Source organism: Garra rufa, chromosome 4, assembly GCF_049309525.1.
Source record: "Garra rufa chromosome 4, GarRuf1.0, whole genome shotgun sequence".
Lineage (NCBI taxonomy): Eukaryota > Metazoa > Chordata > Actinopteri > Cypriniformes > Cyprinidae > Garra > Garra rufa.
The window spans coordinates 39,442,105-39,459,521 of NC_133364.1; the positions used below are offsets into that span (position 1 = coordinate 39,442,105).

The following is a 17,417-nucleotide window of genomic DNA, read 5'->3' on the forward strand; positions in this document are numbered from 1 at the left end:
GACCTGATTATTTATATCACTATATTACCTGATTATTTATATCACTATCACCTTCAAGTGATACTAGACTATCACTAAAAGGCGATAGTTCACCGATAACACCTCTGCTCTGACCAACAGCCACTGAAAAAATAATCAGGTCCCAGATGGGTTCGTCACTTTTTGAGGTCCCCCTGAAACATTTCCGTTGTGGACCGTGCTATATGCAGTGCGTTCGTGTGTTCGCAGCGCCTCCGTGTGTTCGCAGCGCGTTTCTGAGTTTGGTTGTGTTGTGAGAATTTGCAGCGCGTTTCCGTATTTGTGTTTGCGTTGCGAGGATTTGCAGCGCCTGTGTTGTCAAACTGATGAAGATGTTTTCTTAATTTGTTGTCGTTTTTTCTGTTTGCATGTGTTTTCTTGTTTGCAGCGCGTTGGCCTCTGTCGGCCACCGTACTTTTGTTTTAATTTATTTAGAAAAAATATATTTCGCCTATAAGACTATTTATTTATTTTATATATTTATTATGCTTTTCTCCGTTCGCAGAAGCGCTGCAGGTGATGTGACCATGTGAATCCTCAACTTCTGTTGTTCATACTGCTTTTTGTGTTTATAATATTAATCCCTTGAAAACAAATTTGGGTATTTTAATGGGTCACAGCCACGTAATTTAATTGTAATTTAAAATAATCTTGTCAGTTAACGGTCTAAACAACCGTGGATTGTCGGTTTGGAGAAATACAATAACCGAAATAACATTCCCATTTCCAATACAATCGAATAAAAGTTAATGAGAATAATAATAATAATAATGCAGCTGCGCCTGTTTAGGAAAATTACTTGATGCCCAAGGAAATAATCTGTAAGCCAGGCTTGTGCACAATTCAGAATTGAATTGAGAATGACTCCTTAATTCCAATTCAATTCTTGAATTTGAATTGAATTTGAATTGATGTCAAAAACAGGATCTAGAATTACAATTCGAATTTGAATTAAAGGAAGCAGAACTGCAATTCAATACAGATTCAAAGAAATTCATATACATAAGTGAAGTGTTTAACAATGAAGCTTTACAATATATGTCAGATATGATTTCATTACATATTCTATAAATGATATTAGTTTGAACTACTTGTACAGATTACACTGTGTTATTTGATTACTTTGAAATGAAAACAACATTTTGAACAAAACCAAACAAACATTGAGGGAGTAATTTATTTCAAGATTTTGATCATTATCTATATGTTGGAACAAAATGTATGCAGGGTTGAGGAGTGACTAAAGGAAAGGAAAGGAAAGGAAAGGAAAGGAGGTGACGTGAGGCCATACTACGAATTTGTGCTCTGCATTTGTAAAAACCTAAATGCAGCACGTACTGCTGAATCTTTTCTAATATGATATTTTGGCTAAATAACAGATATGTGTCCACATAGCAACAGAAAACTGTATAATCTGCAAAAGCGTAAATGCAGCACGTACTGCCTCAAATTCATGGCCACAGGCAAAATGTTTTCATTTCTATTCGTTCTTAGCAAAAAAAAAAAAAAAATCGACCAGGTTCCATAGCGAAATAAGAATGGACCAGTGTTCTAACAGCCCAAACCAATTCTCAAACTCTTTGCTAATATTGTTGACACTTCAATCTTTTGGACTTTGTAGTATCGAATTATGCCTTTACTGTAAGTATGACCAAAAATGAAAGAAAAGGCTATTTTATTCGTGTCGTTCAGCCTGTGCTCGGGACAAACACATCTTTGCTCACGTGAGGAGGATGTTTTTAAGTGTGTTACGTATAAATCCTGGTTTAAATAATAGTTTATCATTCAAATACATCACGTATATGGACACCTTTAATTGGATTCATGCTGAATGAGAGAGGTAGGCTGCGTCTTTAGGGAGAAAAGTGATCCCCATAAACTTCAAAATATTGACAGTAAAAGACTTGTGTAATCTTACAAAACAAAACAAAAAATAAAATAAATGTTCTGGCCTCATTGAAATGCAAGAACATAAACCACTCAAAACTGCAAAAATGTAAAAACCTTTTAAGGGCAGCACATGATGATGTGAAGATGGCATTAAACGGGTATTAAATAGTATACGATTAACTCTCAAGAGCCAGTAACTAATGAAATGTGTAGAGATTCAGCTTTCAGCTTAAGGGACTGTTCATGTTGTCTCATTGAGAGCGTTTACATGGACCCTCTTAATGCGATTATAATGAGATTTTGGCAATTTTGCAATTAAACTTTTCACCATGTAAACGCAATACTTCGATTATAATAATGCGATTAAGCTCATAATCGCAGCAAGCATAATCGTATTAACATAGGTGGCGTACGCCGATTTTAATCGAAGTATACCGGCATGTAAACACCTTAATCGCAGTATTGCCGCTTTGACCAGAGTGCGCATGCACTCCTGACTTACACAAATGACGTGCCACGCACTTGCAGACAGGGACTGCTCTACAAAGGGGCTAAGGGGCTATAGCCCCATTAGAATTTTGAATATCTTGGATTAGCCCCCCAACCAGCTGAGATAGAGGAGTGCTGCTGTCCCGTGCTGTTTGTCACAGTATTCTTTCACACGCGTCATGTGAGCGCAGTTTCGTGCATTAGGCTACATTTAATCCATTACATCATCACCAAGATTGAGACGTGCCATTCATTTAATTTTTAATATAAGTGTAAAGTATACACTGTTGAATTACGCATTCATATGAATTGTGTTAATGTTGAGCGCACAACCCAGTCTCACGGAGCGCATGGTGCTGTCCAGCTTTGAAGTCTTTCCTTTGCATGTAACAGGTTTTTTTCGTTGTTTTGTGCATAGAGCCCTGAATAGGCCTAAAATCTAGCCCAGCTCTTGGCAGAATTCTTGGTAAGAGACTGTCCAGACTCCGACCCAAGATCGTCTTTTTGGACACTTCTCCCAAAACAGTGTATACTACCATTTTTTTAGCTATTAAAATACTTCAGTTTTGTATATAGGCCAAATGACAATGTAATTATATTTAGTTTCAGTTTTTTTTAAGTTAATTTAGAAAAAACGTTTAAAGCATTTTTTCCCGTTAAATATAGGCAAAGTTTTTTTTTTTTAAGAAGCGACCAGCGGCAGACGGTGAGTTCAAATGCTTGATCAATTTAGCTTTCTTAAATCATCACGACTTGCCTAAAAAAAATCTATAGATATTAAAGAGTTCAAGCATCAAAATGTTAGTTTTAAACGTTTAACCTGTATGTGCGCTGTTAGACTCATATTCTATCGTCTGTGCGGACAGTGGAGGCTAACGCGCGCTTTACTGGACATGAAGTAGCAAGCGTGATCACTTGCATTGCAAACATCTTAAAATACGCTGACTTTTTTGCATGTAAAGGTAAGAGTAATTCGCAACTGTAAAGAATTTATGTATATTTGTGCGCCCTCAAAAAATATCAACAAATTGATGTGCTTTTTCTATAAAAAAAAGGGCTCTATTGTTCAGGAATAGGAATCTTTAGGCAATCGTGAGGCAAATGCGTTAGCCTTTTATGTGCACTCGATTGCGGATTTGTGGAACTCCTAAAAAAAAATGCGCTGATGCCCGTCAGGCTCGGGCTGGAATGCAGGGCTTGTTTTAAGTTTGTCTCTATATATATATATTTTTTTGTTCGTGTCAGTTTTAAATATAATTTAAAAGACCGTTTTAAATAAAATTTGAATTATACTTCTGTTAAATGTGGTGTGTAGGCTTTTCTTTAAAAAGCCTATTTCTTCATTAAGTAACTTTTACGTCTCGAATATTGATTATTTTCACCCCCACATATTGGACTAGCCCCCCGTTAACCCCGTTAGAGAAAATATTCTGGTGCAGCGCATGCCTGCAGATTAGAAACGATGACGGCGAAGAAGGCGATACTTTTAGGGAGCTCAGGAAACTGAGTTTATGTTGTTGACTTTGCGCGATTAACATAATGCAATTCATTGACGGACAATATGAATAATAGGAATAATGGAAATTCCATGTAAACCGGAGGGAAGAGGTTTGCTCTTGACATGTAAACATCATATTGCGATTAAGTCCTTACTCTGATTATTGGAAATAATCGCATTATTTGTGCCCATGTAAACATAGTCAATGTTGTTCCAAACCCGTATGATTATCCTAACAGGAGTGAAAGGGCAGTTTAAGTACATTTTATTAATTAATTGCATTATAAATGACAGTAGATATTATTAAATATATATATATATATATATATATATATATATATATATATTTAAAGAACTCTGATCAAAATGACCTAACATATATGACAAGTGTTAATCCTTCACTTGAAACTAATTATATGACAAACCCAATTTATCTGGCAGCATTACTTTAATTTTCACTGCAAGAGAAATCAATCATTCAAAATCTGTGATTTTATTTATTTATTTATTTTTATTTATTTATTTATTTGTTTAATATTGCATCTTTACAATGAATACAAGACAATGCTGAGACTCTCAATAAAGAATGGGTTCAACACTGCAGCTGGAATTGCTTTTCTGCAGCATGTTTAAGAGAATTCAGACTGAAAGCACACACTAATGAGAAGATTTCATTTATTTGGGTCAGATCGGAAACATTATGTTTGGCAAAATGGCCTCCAGAAATTTAGTTGTAATCTTCTCTTGTGCTACAGTCATTATTGTTCTCTAATTTTGATCACAATGTTTAAAAAAAAAAAGTTCTTATTGAAATGCCTTGGATATTTTGTCAAATATTTAGTATAACATGTCTAATCTAATCTAATATTATTTCAAATTTTGAGTGATGAAAATTAACATTTCTAGATTGTTCTAAGTGTAAACTGTTCTGAAATCAGAAAACAGTGACGGAGGTGGAGCAATGGTCATTTCTTTGATGAAAATGAGACTATGACAAAATAAAACTCTTTTTAATTGATAAAACCATCTCTTTAATGAATATAAATGAGACGAACATGTTAGGGAGGTGATTTAATTGATTTCTCTTTTGCGTCTCAATGCAGAAATACACACAAAATGATGTGCAATAGTCTGCTTTGAGGAGTGTGCATGTAAACACAGCCGATCATGTCTTTAGTCAAACCATGCAGTCAGTTTTAAAGAGACAGCAGCTTAATTTAGTTATTGTAGACTGTGTCCTTATTATTAATGAATCAATGAAAGACAGAAAAACACTGACTGCTTTTAAATGAATCACTTCAGTAGCCCTAAGAAAGATTCAAATGTCTGCTTAAATGAAGGATGCTGTGTTCAAGTTGTTATAAAGAAAGCATATTATTTAGATTGGTTTCCATTCAAAAGAGGATCAAATTCTCATATTTTTTTATTTTAATAAAAAGGTATGTTATGTGTCACAGAGGTTAAATTTGTCTATATTGCAAAACCTTAATATCATTCATATTAACATGTTAATAAATGTTTTCTCTGGAAACATATACAGAGTATTATATATATATATTATATTTACAAAACTAGACTAATACTAAAAAAGTCAGGTGACAAATATGACTAAAGCTAGTCATTTTAGTCTAAAGTCTAAGACTTCAACTAAATCAAAATGAACAATGATGTGGAGATTTCTTACTACACAAAAACAACATTTTCTAAAATGAAGCAACACTTTTATGACCTTCATCATATTCTTCTCGACACTGTGTTGATCCTCCAATGATAACTGGTTCTGCTCAGGAGACACCTAAAGATAAAAGAACACAAACATTCTTCTAAAGACAAAAGATTTGGAAATGATCCTTTTCCAGTCGTTCAGTGGCTGCACAAATACTGGAGTCCATTAACACTGAAGATCACTGACAGCTGACAACTGAACTCAGGAAATACACATAACAAATAAAAAAACAAGAAAGAAGCTTTTTGTGAACAAGAAACTCAAGAGCAGAACACATTGTGGTCCATGTAGGTTTTGACATTTGTTTTTCAGTTTGACATGAAATAAACAGAAACAAGAAATCGTTTAATCGTTTGTTCAGAAAAAAAGAAAAAGATTTCAGCTTGATTTTTAGGTTTTTTTGGTTCAAAATGTGTGTTAGACGTGTGGACGATCACAGGACGCCCCTTTCATCAGTTGATCCCTGAAATGATCAAAACATACACAGACTCATTTTCAACCAGTGAGTGTCAATAATATGATCAAGGTGTTTACTGTGTTATTGCTGTATTTCCCTCATCTAGTCCCACAGTGTCCACACCACAATCATTGTCTGATGGCAGCTGCCTCTTAAGACTTATCTGAAAATAAGAAACATGTTTTACTTACACTTTCTCTAAGAGCTAGAAAAACTGTTTTAATCCAACAGAAAGTGAGAAATATATTTAATGAATATATAGACAATCAGTTGTTAATGTAAAACAATACTTATTTAAAAATGACTTCATAATCTTGCTTGTATTTTAACATGATGATATACAAACAAAAGCACAAAGTTCATTTAAAAAAAAAAAATAGGGCTCTACAATCTTTTTCTTTTTTCAGAAATTGTGTTTTTAAAGTGTATCTGTTCATGTGAGATACAAAGGCTTCAGTGTAGTAAACAAAACTGTGTCTCTGCCATTCATACATACAGAGACAAACCAAACATGCAGGGTTCATATTGAAACGCTCTTTTGCATTTTAATATTCACAGACACTAGTCCATGTTTGAATTAAGTGACAGACCAACTTTTGATTTATTCATCCCAAAATGGAAGAATTGTTTCGTTCAGCGCTGTAGTAAATCCCATTTTTCTGAATGGAGTCTGCAATCACGTCCGTGTTTTGGCGGAGGAGAAGTTGTAAATGATGTTTGACTTGACTGAACAATCTCAGTGTGTTGTTAGTTTGGTTGATGAGGACACTAGTTATTACCGGGACAATGGTAACTCAGTATCTCAGGAATAACTAGTTCCAGCATTTCTGTGCATGAGAGAGACTATGGTGACACAGTGCTTGTGTTCGCTGTTCTGGAGCTGATCATGACTCACTTATCTGTGGATTTCAGCACAATTCAATCTCAAACAACTGTGCCAATCTTTGTTTACTTTTGCAATTCTGAAATCTGTTCTTTAAAGGTAAAAATAGTTGTGATCTACTCCCCATCAAACGCTGGTCCCCACTGACATCCACAGCATGGAAATAAATACCATGGAAGTCAGTAGAGAATGGGAATCTGTCTTGGTGAACTGCATTTTGTGTAGTGGTCATATTACTGGAGGACACCCATTTGAAGTGAACTAACGCTATAACTATAATCAATCAGAACATTTAACTCAGCTTTATACTCACGGATGAATCTGCCCTCAAGCCCATGTTTGTCCTTCTTCACAATTGCAAACTGTATGGCCTCCTCAACTGGTTTGAGTTTTCTTCTTCGTCTTTTCACCTCCGTCATTATTTGATTTGTCTGCTTTTATAGAAAAATACCCTCAATAATACTGACCACTGCATTTCATTTGAGATCATTCAGTATTTTGGATGAAATAAATGCAGAAGAGACTTAAACTAAGAACTTTTGGCTGATAGTGCAAGTTACAATTCAGGAGTAAAACGTGCGCATCCTGATCTCTTTGTTTATTATATATATCTCTTTGAGCCCAGCAGATTGTTATTACAGCTATGCAAATGAAAGCAAGTTAAAGGTGACAAAAATGGCCGATTCTCGTCTGACTGTATTCAATCAGTAATTCGCTAGCACCATTAGCATCACGCGCTAGCTGCTTTAAGACGGTAAAAACCAGCTCTGATACGCTTACAAAACATGCACAAACAAGCCAAAGTGAGCCGTAAACTTTTGAAAAACTCGATTAAACAACAGTATAACTTACCTTTCACATTACAGTCTATGCTTCAAACTAACAGGTCCACAGAACAGATGTCTTCACTTCAGCTGCATCCTGTCCAAACAGGAAACTGACCTCTGATTAAACCACCACCATTATAATAGAAGCCGAATTGTAAAAATAATATGAAAATAAATACTAATATTAATATGTATTTGATATATAATTATCATAAAGTCTAGTAGTTAAATGTGTGGTTCGGTTTACAATCTTAATTCCAGTTATTTCTCAGTCTGACTCGTAACAGGTTTCAAGAAATGTCATCTTTAGTCATAGTTTATTATATTAACGGTATAGGTTTACTTATATGTTTGCTATACATTCATATGTTTAATTTACAGTTGATCAATTATTGTTAATGTTGAAAGAATATTGCAAACTGCATTAACTTGTTATAAGATACTGTGCACTGAAGCGGATTGAAGCCCCGCCCACCGACGCCATCTTGTTTTGGCCATTCTCCCAGATTACCGATCGAGCCAATCAGCAGCCTCTAAACTTACACTTGTGTATAATATACTCAACTCTCAGAGATACACTGTAGAGTACAAATATAAACACACACACAGCTGTAGTGATTGTTGTTGTAAATGTCTCTGTTCTTGTGTTCAGATGCCTGTTTTCTCACACTGGATCCAAACACAGCAAACACTAAACTCAGTCTGTCTGAGGACAACAGAACAGTGACATGTGTGGAAGAGGAACAGTCGTATCCTGATCATCCAGACAGATTTGATCGTGTGTATCAGGTGTTGTGTAGAGAGAGTGTGTGTGGACGCTATTACTGGGAGATTGAGTGCAGAGGAGGATATGTGTATATATCAGTGTCATATAAGAGCATCAGCAGGAAGGGATCGGGTCTTGAGTGTTGGTTTGGACATAATGATCAGTCCTGGAGTTTGATCTGCTCTCCTGACAGTTACTCATTCAGACACAAAGAAATAAAGACTGATCTCACTGTGAAGCCCATCATCATCAGTAGAACAGGAGTGAATGGTGTCTATAGAGTAGGAGTGTATGTGGATCACGGAGCAGGAAGTCTGTCCTTCTACAGCGTCTCTGACACAATGAGCCTCATCCACACAGAACACACCACATTCAATCAGACGCTCTATCCTGGGTTTGGGTTTGGGGATTATGGATCAGTTTCACTGTGTTGCTGAATGAGAACAGACTGATGAGAGATTGTACCCATAATGCTTTGAGCTGCTGATGAATCAGTAACAGTGAGATGAGTCTCTTCATCACATTAATACTGCAGCTCAACTTCTGTCACTCAAATAACAGAATAAATGTGTGATCAATCCTCATATAGACAGTCAGATCAGTGTGTGTCTACATTTGGGTTTTATTCTAGTGTCTCATCAATCATCTTAGCACTATTATTATTATTACTATTAGGATGTTATTCTGTTGTTTCTGCTCATAAATAATAAACACTATCACAAATCAACTTCAGATTTTAATTGATGTTTGTGTCATGAATATAATCGATTCCTGAAATCTGAAATCAGCTTCTGGCATTGTAAAATATGTTTAATTATTATGGGATCTTTTATTTATTTATTTATTTATTTATTTATTTATTTATTTATTTATTTATTTATTTTTATACCAGATAAACAAATCATTTAAAAAGTCTTTATTATTGCAATAATGGCAATAACTCTTATTAAATTGCAATATTGCACCGTAGTCAGTATTTAATAATTAAATAAAATTATTGTTTTGGTTATTATTATTTAAATTGCAACAAATATTTCAAGAAATGATTGCATTTATTTTACAGTGCACTATGATTACTGAAATAGTAAGAGTTATTGATTTAATTGGTATATTTAAACTTAATATAATTACATTATTAGAAATAAAATAAAACATTTATATAAAATTAAAAATAACCCTAATATGTAATACTAGTTTATTATAAAAATTGTATTATAATTGTAATAATAATATAACAAATGCTAAGAAAGAAATATATAGCAATTGCAATAATCCAGTTGTACTGTAAAAAAAAATGAGGGGATATTTAATAATAAAAAAATAAGAATAATTGCATTTTATTTATATTACAACAATAATTAATAATAATAATAATAATAATAATAATAATAATAATAATAATAATAATAATAATAATAATGAATGTTCATTTAGGTTACAATAGTATTGTTGCAGTTATAACATTATTATCATCTGTAACGCCAGGCCAGCAGAGGGAGCAAACACAAATACTGATTTTAATAATGCATTAGTAAATGATCAAATTAACATGAACTAAGATTAATAAATGCTGTAGAAGTATTAATCATTCTTAGTTCTTGTAAACTAATGAACCTTATTGTAAAGTGTTCCAAGTTTTTTTATGTTGAAATTTAATTATTTATACATACACATATTATAATTAATATTATACATTATTGATATTTTTATGATTAATCAAATGAGTGATTTTTTTTCTAATAATTTTTTTTAATATAATTTAAAGTAGAACAGCCAAAATAATCATTTTATTTTATTAACCACTATTGCAATAATCATATTGCACTCTGAAATAAAATGTCAGTTTTTAATATTAATAATTAATAATAATTTATTTTATCATTTTATTATAACAATAAAGAAATGTTATAAATGCTGTAATTCTATCATACACTGCAAAATAAAAATTATACTATTTAATTAATTAAACTAAAATATGAATTATATATTTGCATTATTTACAAAGCTTACAACAAAAATACAACAAAAATCTGTATTATTATTATTATTATTATTATTATTATTATTATTATTATATACATTTTATTTTTAGTACAATAGAATTGTTGCAAATTAAAGAGTTAATTTGTGTCATAACAATATTTTAATTATTATTATTATTATTATTATTATTAAAAATATGTTTTTGCTTTATTTTAAATATACCAGTAAACAAATCAATAAAGAACTCTTACTATTGTAGTACTCATATTGCACAGTAAAATAAAATGTCAGTATTTAACAATAATAATAATAATAATAAGCAGAATAATATTTTTCTGTTATTGCTTTATTATAACACTTAAGAAATTTTATGATCGCTGTAATCCTTTTAATTATATATGCAATAAAGTACAATAAAGTTAGTATTTATTTTTAATAATAATTAATATATAATTATTAATAATAAATATAAAGTCGACATTCTCAATAATACCAATAAATAAATATATACATACATATATACAGTTTGCTAAAAACAGGATGAAATATCTTGTCAATTTATCTAGTAAATGCATCTTACATTTTTTTTAGCTATTTTGACTAGAAACAAGACACACATATCAAGTAAGATAAGCTTTTTTTGCATGCTGTATGATCCTTTTGTATTATTTTTTACTCAATATAACTGAAGAATTGAAACTCTTGAGGTAAGTATTTTTTGGACTGCTAAACTGCTAAAACAGCTCCTTTCTTCAGTGGCAGCAGTAAGTCAGCTATTGTTTTTCCATGATGCTGCTGCATACACCACTGAAGAGCAACACAAGATGACTGCCATATTAGCCTGAACAACACCAACAACTACTGTGTGGACGCTGACCTGGGACACATGCTTAAAGTTGACTGCATCAGATTGTGTTCAAATGTGTCATGATTTGTCCTTCATGACTGCAGCTGTTGTGTTTGGGAGTCTGTCATCTCCAGTCTGCTTCTCCTGTTACTGAAGGCAATGTCAGAGAGCTCTTTCATTACTGGAGCAACTTCTTGTAGGCATTGAACAGTCATCTCAACTTCTTCAACTCTTTCAAACACATCCTTCAAGCCACTGCTGCCATCATCTCTCTGAATAAAATTACGAGACAAAAGATGTTAACAACCCTTGATGTCTTTCTCTTGTGTGAATTTTCACGTGGGTCTTAAGGTGTCCTTTTTGTATGTAGCTCTTTCCACACTGTTGGCAGGTATAAGGCTTCTTTCCAGTGTGCATTCTCATGTGGATGATAAGACTATTTGCATGACTGAAAGTCCACTTGAGAATTCACACTGGAGAGAAGCTGTTCATGTGTGATTAGTGTGGAAAGAGCCTCACAACAGAAGTAAACCTAAGGTGTCACATGTACAGTCACACTGAGAAGAAACCTTTCACATATCAACAGCGTAAAAGGTTTTTTTTTTCTAGGGAAACCTTTTCCACACTGTTGGCAGGCGAAAGGACTCTCTCCGCTGTGCATTCTCACATGACTCCTAAAGTAAAATTCTTGTGTCTTTCCACACTGTGGGCAGATAAAGGGCTGTGAATTCTCAAGTGGACTGTAAGGTTATGTTTTTGACTGAAACACTTTCCAAAAAAGTATTTTTTCCTGGGTTTTTCCCCAGTGTTGAAGTCATGATGTTCATCATACTGACTTTCCTCTTCAGTTGTGATCAGTTCTTGACTCTTTCAGCACCATTAGGTCTAAATAAATAAAAATAGACAAGTACATACAGTTTATGGCACAAGGCAACAAACATCCAAACCAACTACATCTATGCTAGATCTTATACACGATATGCAACTGAAAGATTTCTCATCTCATACTCTGTAATTTTAGTCTCTTCTCATTTTTAAATGTTTTCTTTTTTTAGAACAGAATAAAAAAACAAAACACTGTAGCCCATGAAAGCTATCAAATCCCTTATCACTTGACCCAAGAGAATGGGTTTATTTTACACCAGAGTTCCATCAAATCCGACCCTGAAGATCTTCAGATTTACTAGACAATTGTAGGTAAGTGAGTTTCATCAGGATTTGAGCTAAACTCTTCAGGACTGAAACCTCATATGATTTTCTTTAAAATGTATCACTTATTTTTCTAGAGCTGGACATGTCATCCATGTCAAGGGTCAAATGATTGACTTGAGAATGAAAACCAACCTATTTGTTCCTCAGTATATTCATGTTTGACTCTGAATGCTTCTTCTTTCTTCATGTCTTCACTCTCCTCTTTGATAAACACCATCTTTATAATAGTGTCACAAGGATTTCAGCTGTTTTTCTGTTTAAAAAAAATGAAAGTTTGTCCACCAAAAATTGCCAATGACCAAAAGTGTATTTATTATGAACTACTCCAGTACATGAGGAGCAAAATGAGATGCACCTTTTTTGTCACCCATGTTGACTCACAAAAACTGTCCATTACTGTTATTAGAAACTGTCACACTTAGAAGAGGCAAAGGTGAGGTAAGTGTCAATAGCAAAGCTTTTATTAGCAGAACTCCGGAGCTTCTAACATAAATCAGCAGGTAAGGCGGTGCAATCAACAGGAAACATCTAAGACATAGTTCACAGTCTTATCTGATAGTAGATCCTTTTTTTTTGACATAGACAAGAGAGATCCAGACTGACGAGCAGAGACAGATAAGTTCCACTGTTGACACCAGCCACTGAGTGAGAGGTGAGTATGCTTTTTATGTGGTGCAGGTACGTGGATGCAGGTGCAAGTGATCTTGGAATAACAGCAGGTGTGTACCAGGAGGGATTCTGGGAAATTGTAGTATCCAATGGTAGATGAGTGATTGTGGCTGGTGAGACAGGTGACTGTGTGACAGAAACATTATAACATTTCAATAAACAATAAAACTCATTGCACAGTTCTCCATATCTAAATAGGCTGTACTGATTTAAACCAAGGGTCACCAAACTTGATCCTGGAGGGTCGGTGTCCTGCAGAGTTTAGCTCTAACTTGCCTCAACACACCTGTCTGGAAGTATACCTATTAAGACCTGGATTAGCTGGTTCAGGTGTGTTTGATTAAGGTTGGAGCTAAACTCTGTAGGACACTGGCCCTCCAGGACTGAATTTGGTGACCCCTGATTTAAACTCTTTAAATTATTAAAAAACACAAACCTTTTTTCAGTAGAATCACTGATGCAGGAGAGTTGTGCAGACTTATGACATCACATCACCACACCAAAATAGAAGTCTCCCTCTGGATTTATTGGCGGGTTGCAACCAACTTGGTGGCATACCACCACCTACGATACTGGGGTGTGTAACAGCAAGACTTTATGTTCTTCACTTTATTATGGAAGGGAGGACAGGGGAAAAAACACACAGTGGAGATTACATTACACATATTTAGCTTAATTTTTACAAAGCATTACATTACAAAGCATTTAGCTTAAGAGTGGTGTGTAAAGGCTGAATAAGCCTTAGACACTTTGATCACCTAAGATATGTACAATACAAAGCTTTTTAACACACAGGAATGGGTTTCCACATCTCACCGCTGAAAGCTGTAATTTTTTTCTTGAAAAAAAATTGTGATTTACTTACCTCTTACCTAGTCGAGGAAGTCAAAGCAAAATCTGGTTCCCTGTGAACACAATATGGAAAACTACTCTGTCCAAAACAAATGGCAACAATGACTAAGATTTAACTCCCAGACAGAGGTGGATTTTAAAAACCAAATTTCTACAATCTTTTGTTGTCCTTCAGGTGTCTCAGTCTACAATGAATGTGCAGTAAGTAAATTTGTGAGCTCTCCATAGTATCTATGAATCTAAAGTTTGTCTTTACAAACTTTTTTTATCTAGTTTTTATCTAGTTGAATTGGAACACAGCATTGTGTAGCAGAATAAGACCTGGACATAGAGGAAGATTTGTCCACCTCCTACAACACATCTAGGTCAACTCCACTAACTTCAGTTGAAGCCTTATCATCCCATCAGTGTCATCAGGTTACATTCTATACAATTCTATCTCAATTATACAAGCAATAATCCTGAAAGAGGATTATAAATTCTTATAGGTTCTTATAAATTCTTATTACGCGGCTCTTTTGAATGCTTGATTCTGATTGGTCAGTTGAGACATTTGCAGGTTCGTTCTTTTCAAATAATCACCGCTCCAAAGTAATAACGCATAGCCGGTACTACTTGTATGTTTAAAATCCCTCCGTGCCAACAAAGATTACCGTTTGGCACCATCTTGTGACAAACACTGGAAAACCACAATTAACAATGGAAAATTTCGACATTAATCTATTTAAATTGTCTTACTAACGTACATAGTTTGAATGTTAGTCACGTGGTACTATATCGTTTCGCGGAAGGATAAAAATGTTAATTTTAAACAAATATGCCAATAAAAGATTTCACATTCATATTCATGTCCAGTTTTTTTCCTTATGTGGCAAGTAGCCGTGTAATAAGCGGGATAATGTATAGGCAGCCTGTAGTTATCGCGAAATAAACCCCTTCAGTGTGATACAAGATCCTGATCACACTGTCGGGGCTTATTTCTGCGATAACTACCGGCTGCCTGTACATTATCCCTTACTTATCTTATACTTTACCCAAAAATAAAAGTTCTGTCAATATTGAAGTTTTTCCAAGAAAGGAACATAATGCAGAACTTTAAAAAAAATTATGCCAAAGAAACAGCATTGCAGTTTTTGCGTGTGTGCACTTGACTTATAAGTGTGACTATGAACAAACTTCTCCATCAGCCTTTGAAATGTGTTAAGAGTGTTTATAGTCCCACGAGGCACCCTATTAAACTCCCACAGACCCAGTAAGCACATACAAGCAGTCTTGGTTTTGTCTTTTTTCTTCTAGTTTAATCTGGTAATAACCTGATTTGAGGTTGAGAACTGAGAACCACATTGAACCTCAAAATGCTGATAAATTGGGTAAAGGGAAGGGGACGTGACATGTGGCCAAGTATGTTGAACCATACTTGGAATTTGCGCTCAGCATTTAACTCGTCCAAGTGCACACTCACAGTAGTGAACACACACCCGGAGCATTGGGCAGCCATATTGCTATTGCTGTGGTGCCCGGGGAGCAGTTGGGGGTTTGGTGCCTTGCTCAACGGACTCAACTCAAGTCGTGATATTAAAAGTGGAAAAGAGCGCTGATCACCTACAATACATGCCAGACCTGAGACTTGAACCTGCAACCTTCGGGTTATAAGTCTGACTTTCTGACCATTAGGCCACAACTGCACTGCATCCTTGATGGTCTGCAAATTCAACTTGTGGTAATCAATGTATTATGATATGTTTGATACTGTGTTTCAGACTGTCTGTTAATCTAACAGCCATGTCACATAGTGAAAAGATTTCAGGCATAGCATGCCGTTTCTGAGTGATTCTGCTTTTCCACTCAGGAATCACTGAAATCAAAGCAGAGATCTTTAGCATATTTCACATTGGTTATGTTTGCAGGCACAACTATTGTTTTAATTGGACTGAATTCATTACGATTGATGAATCTGAATGTAGGGTTTACATGAATGCTAAATAAAGTGATGAGGTTGATGTGTGTGTTTATATGTCAATATAAACACACTTTCTGACTTTTTGGCATCTTTTTGCGATGGTCTTAACTGCCCTATAGGCAAATAGATTGCTTGACAGACTAAACTGTTGGCTTCAAGATATTTTTTTTTATGCAAGATCCAAGTTTGTGCCTATTAGCACCTTAGGTTGGGCACTGGCACCAGTTTCTGGGATTAATAAAACAAGTGTTGACACTTGTACCTGGGGAACATCTCAACTGATTATTAGTAAAGGTTTCAGAGCAACTAGAGCAGAACAACTTTCATACTCTACAATGACATCCCTATGGTAAGGCAATTTGAGATCATCTATGCAAAGGTGTCTGCAAATACGACCATACTAATTTGGAAAATGTGTAATCTTCATCAAGTTGTGTTTGTCAGTCCTCTAATTATCACTGAGTTATCAGTTTTGATGTTCTCAAGCTCAGCTATTTCCATGTTGATACCACTTGCACCACTTCTAGTTAAAGCAAAATTGAAACATGAATTACTCACCCTTGTGTTGTTCCAAACGCATAATACCTTTGTTCATCTTTGGAACAAAAATTAAGATATTTTTGCTGAAATCCAACCCTGACAGATTCCTACCACTATCAAGGCACAGAGCACAGAAATGTAGTAATGACATTACATACTTTCTGAAAACAAATATAGTTTTTTTTTTTTTTTTTTTTGTGCACACAAAATGTATTTCTGTTGCTTCATAACATTCAGGTATCTGTGCCTCAAGCACAGTAGTTGTAGTAGTGCACAGCAAAAAAGAGAGTTCAGAGTGAACTCTCCTGGGAGGAGTACATGTGAGAGTGTTAAAATAAGAGTGTTAAAGTAACACTGAAGCAGTTAAGGTTAATGAGATAATGTCTTTAATAAATTGTTAATCATCACTCAACTAATCACATAATTACATCATTGACTTTAAAGGGATAGTTCAGCCAAAAATGAAAATTAGCCCGTCTTTTACTCACATTTCAAGCATAGGTGTATGTCACCTTCTTCCTTAGACAAATCCAGCTGGAGTTATATTAAACACAGTTTTTCTAAGTTTTCTAAGAGAAGAAGGTTACATACACCTAGGATGCTTGCAATGTGAGTAAAAGACAGGTTAATTTTCACTTTTGGCTGAACCACCCCTTTAACTCCGCTTCAGTGTTACTTTAACACTCTTATTTTTCTTATTTTAACACTTTCACACTCACAGTGTGGTCTCACATTTACTCCCAGGAGAGTTAATTTCACTCTGATTTTTTTGCTGTCTATGCAGGATCAGAGAGAGCTCA

The 17,417-nt window shown here is 34.5% G+C and overlaps 1 protein-coding gene and 1 pseudogene across 1 annotated transcript in view; one reads left to right on the forward strand and one right to left on the reverse strand.

Annotated features, from left to right (window-relative positions):
• Positions 1 to 9,152, forward strand: part of LOC141333350 (NACHT, LRR and PYD domains-containing protein 3-like) — a 167,918-nt gene extending 158,766 nt beyond the window's left edge. Inside the window, exon 8 of the mRNA XM_073838334.1 lies at positions 8,441 to 9,152. Within this exon, the coding sequence (XP_073694435.1) occupies positions 8,441 to 8,991 (551 nt within the window). The 3' untranslated portion in view covers positions 8,992 to 9,152. The remainder of the gene's footprint in view (positions 1 to 8,440) is intronic.
• LOC141332940 (uncharacterized) overlaps positions 1 to 17,417 on the reverse strand; it is a 470,295-nt pseudogene that overhangs the window by 242,176 nt on the left and 210,702 nt on the right.